The sequence below is a fragment of the Ipomoea nil genome, unplaced genomic scaffold (genome assembly GCF_001879475.1).
Source record: "Ipomoea nil cultivar Tokyo-kokei standard unplaced genomic scaffold, Asagao_1.1 scaffold0380, whole genome shotgun sequence".
Classification (NCBI taxonomy): domain Eukaryota; kingdom Viridiplantae; phylum Streptophyta; class Magnoliopsida; order Solanales; family Convolvulaceae; genus Ipomoea; species Ipomoea nil.
Window position 1 is genome coordinate 312,501 of NW_017616808.1, and position 1,904 is coordinate 314,404.

Consider the following 1,904-nt stretch of genomic DNA (forward strand, 5'->3'; position numbering starts at 1 on the left):
ACCACCCATACTAAAATGCCTGTTGAAGACTCCCAAGAAATGGGCAGAAGGGCAAAAGATTCTCCCAAAGAAGAAGAAGAAGAAGAAGAAGAAGAAGAAGAAGAAGAAAGTATTGGGGTTTTTACTGATCTTGCTAAACAGACTAGGGCAAAGGCAAGGGAGAGAGCTAGGGCAAGAACTATCAAGAAAATGTGCTTTAAGGAGCTGAGTGAAGCCAAGATGTTACTGGCCGCCACCGAGACTTCTCCCTTACACAAGAATGAGCTAACTACTAAAGAATCCATAACCCCAAGGATTTGCTCAGTGTGGGATATTCCTAAGCATCTTATGATGCCAAAAGGTTTCAGAAATGGCGGCTATTCTCAAAATGTTAGTTCATCCCAAGGTAACTTACACCATTGAATTGCATTTCTAGTTCATATATAAATGCAGATTATATTTTGCTACCTACCTTTTGTTACTTTAATGTTTAAAAGAATTTTAATGAAGATAAACAGATCTGGTGAAATATTGTATCTATCTGTCTGTGGTACGGTCTGCCCTTATTATGAGTTCCATGTCCCTGTTTACACAAGAACATACATGGTTAAGAAAAGAGATTGAACTCAAATTTAAGATTCTTTTTTGTTTGTCAATTGACTGCAGATTATCAGCCTTTTGTTGTTGAGTTCATATATACACACACATATACATACATATATAATCATCTGTGTACCACTGCATAATTAAAATGGTAGCTTAGCTGCTTGTGAGAAACTAAATAGAAGAAGAATGATTTGGCTAGACCATTAACATAGATTATGATTAAAGGAAAGTGCAATTTTTCTCAGTTTTTAAGGATTGCTTTCAGATAATTATATCCCAACAAGGCTTTAAACCTTTAGGATATATATGATGATCCTGACTTTAACAGCTAAACTATTTTATTGCCTCTTTTGTTTACTTCATCATAAGTGTCTACTATGTGAGCTACATGGCTGAATATAATATAACACTATTAATTCATATTGCTAAAACCTTGTTCAATTCATCATTATTCATGGAATTAAAATATTTTATATAAATCTCTCAATCTATCTCTGAGTAATTTGTGTTATATATGCAAATCTTTCTATCTCTGAGTAATTTGTGTTATATATGCAAATCTTTTTTTGTTGTACAGTGTGATATTCGTTCTAAGAATACATATAATACATCCACGTTCTAAGAATACATATAATACATCCACAATATATATATATATATATATATATATATATATACATATATATATATATATATATATATATATATATATATAATCAAGTGAGATTGTGAGAATCAACCTTAACTTGTGAACATGCGAACTTCAGAAGGATTGCATTGATATGGCTCCCAAACATACTGGAGGACCGTTTGGTGAAATCGTATTCAGGTGCGGTGCAATTTTTCAAAAGTTTGTAAGTTCGCACCTTAAAGTCAATTTGGACCTGATTATATATATATATATATATATATATATATATATATATATATATATATATATATATATATATATATATATAAAAGTATGTATGTATATATGTATGACCTGAAATAATAATAAAAGTATGTATGTATGTATGTATGACTTGAAATAATAATAATATAATGTCATGCCTACAGATACATATCATCATGTCTATGGTTTGTAGATGTAGCTGAATTCCTGGCTTTCAATGTTGCAAATGGCTCTGTTGTGCAAGGACACATTTAATTAAATTCAAATAGAAAGTAAAGATCAAAGATAGTAATTGGCATGCTAAATCTTTTCAAAGAAATACTTATACTGTCATAGTGTATATGCCTTAAGGGGGTGTTTGGTTCAAGATATGTAAATAACCAAGATTATATTTGCTACAAAATATATAATTATATAATGTTTG

At 30.5% G+C, this 1,904-nt stretch overlaps 1 protein-coding gene across 1 annotated transcript in view; it reads left to right on the forward strand.

The window, feature by feature from the left end:
- The window catches only part of LOC109171744 (transcription factor CYCLOIDEA-like), a 1,966-nt gene extending 503 nt beyond the window's left edge, over positions 1–1,463 (forward strand). The window contains exons 1-2 of the mRNA XM_019320798.1: positions 1–385; positions 1,353–1,463. The exon at positions 1–385 is cut by the window's left edge and continues 503 nt beyond it. Of these exons, the coding sequence (XP_019176343.1) occupies positions 1–385; positions 1,353–1,366 (399 nt within the window). The 3' untranslated portion in view covers positions 1,367–1,463. The remainder of the gene's footprint in view (positions 386–1,352) is intronic.
- Positions 1,464–1,904: the final 441 nt, after the last annotated feature.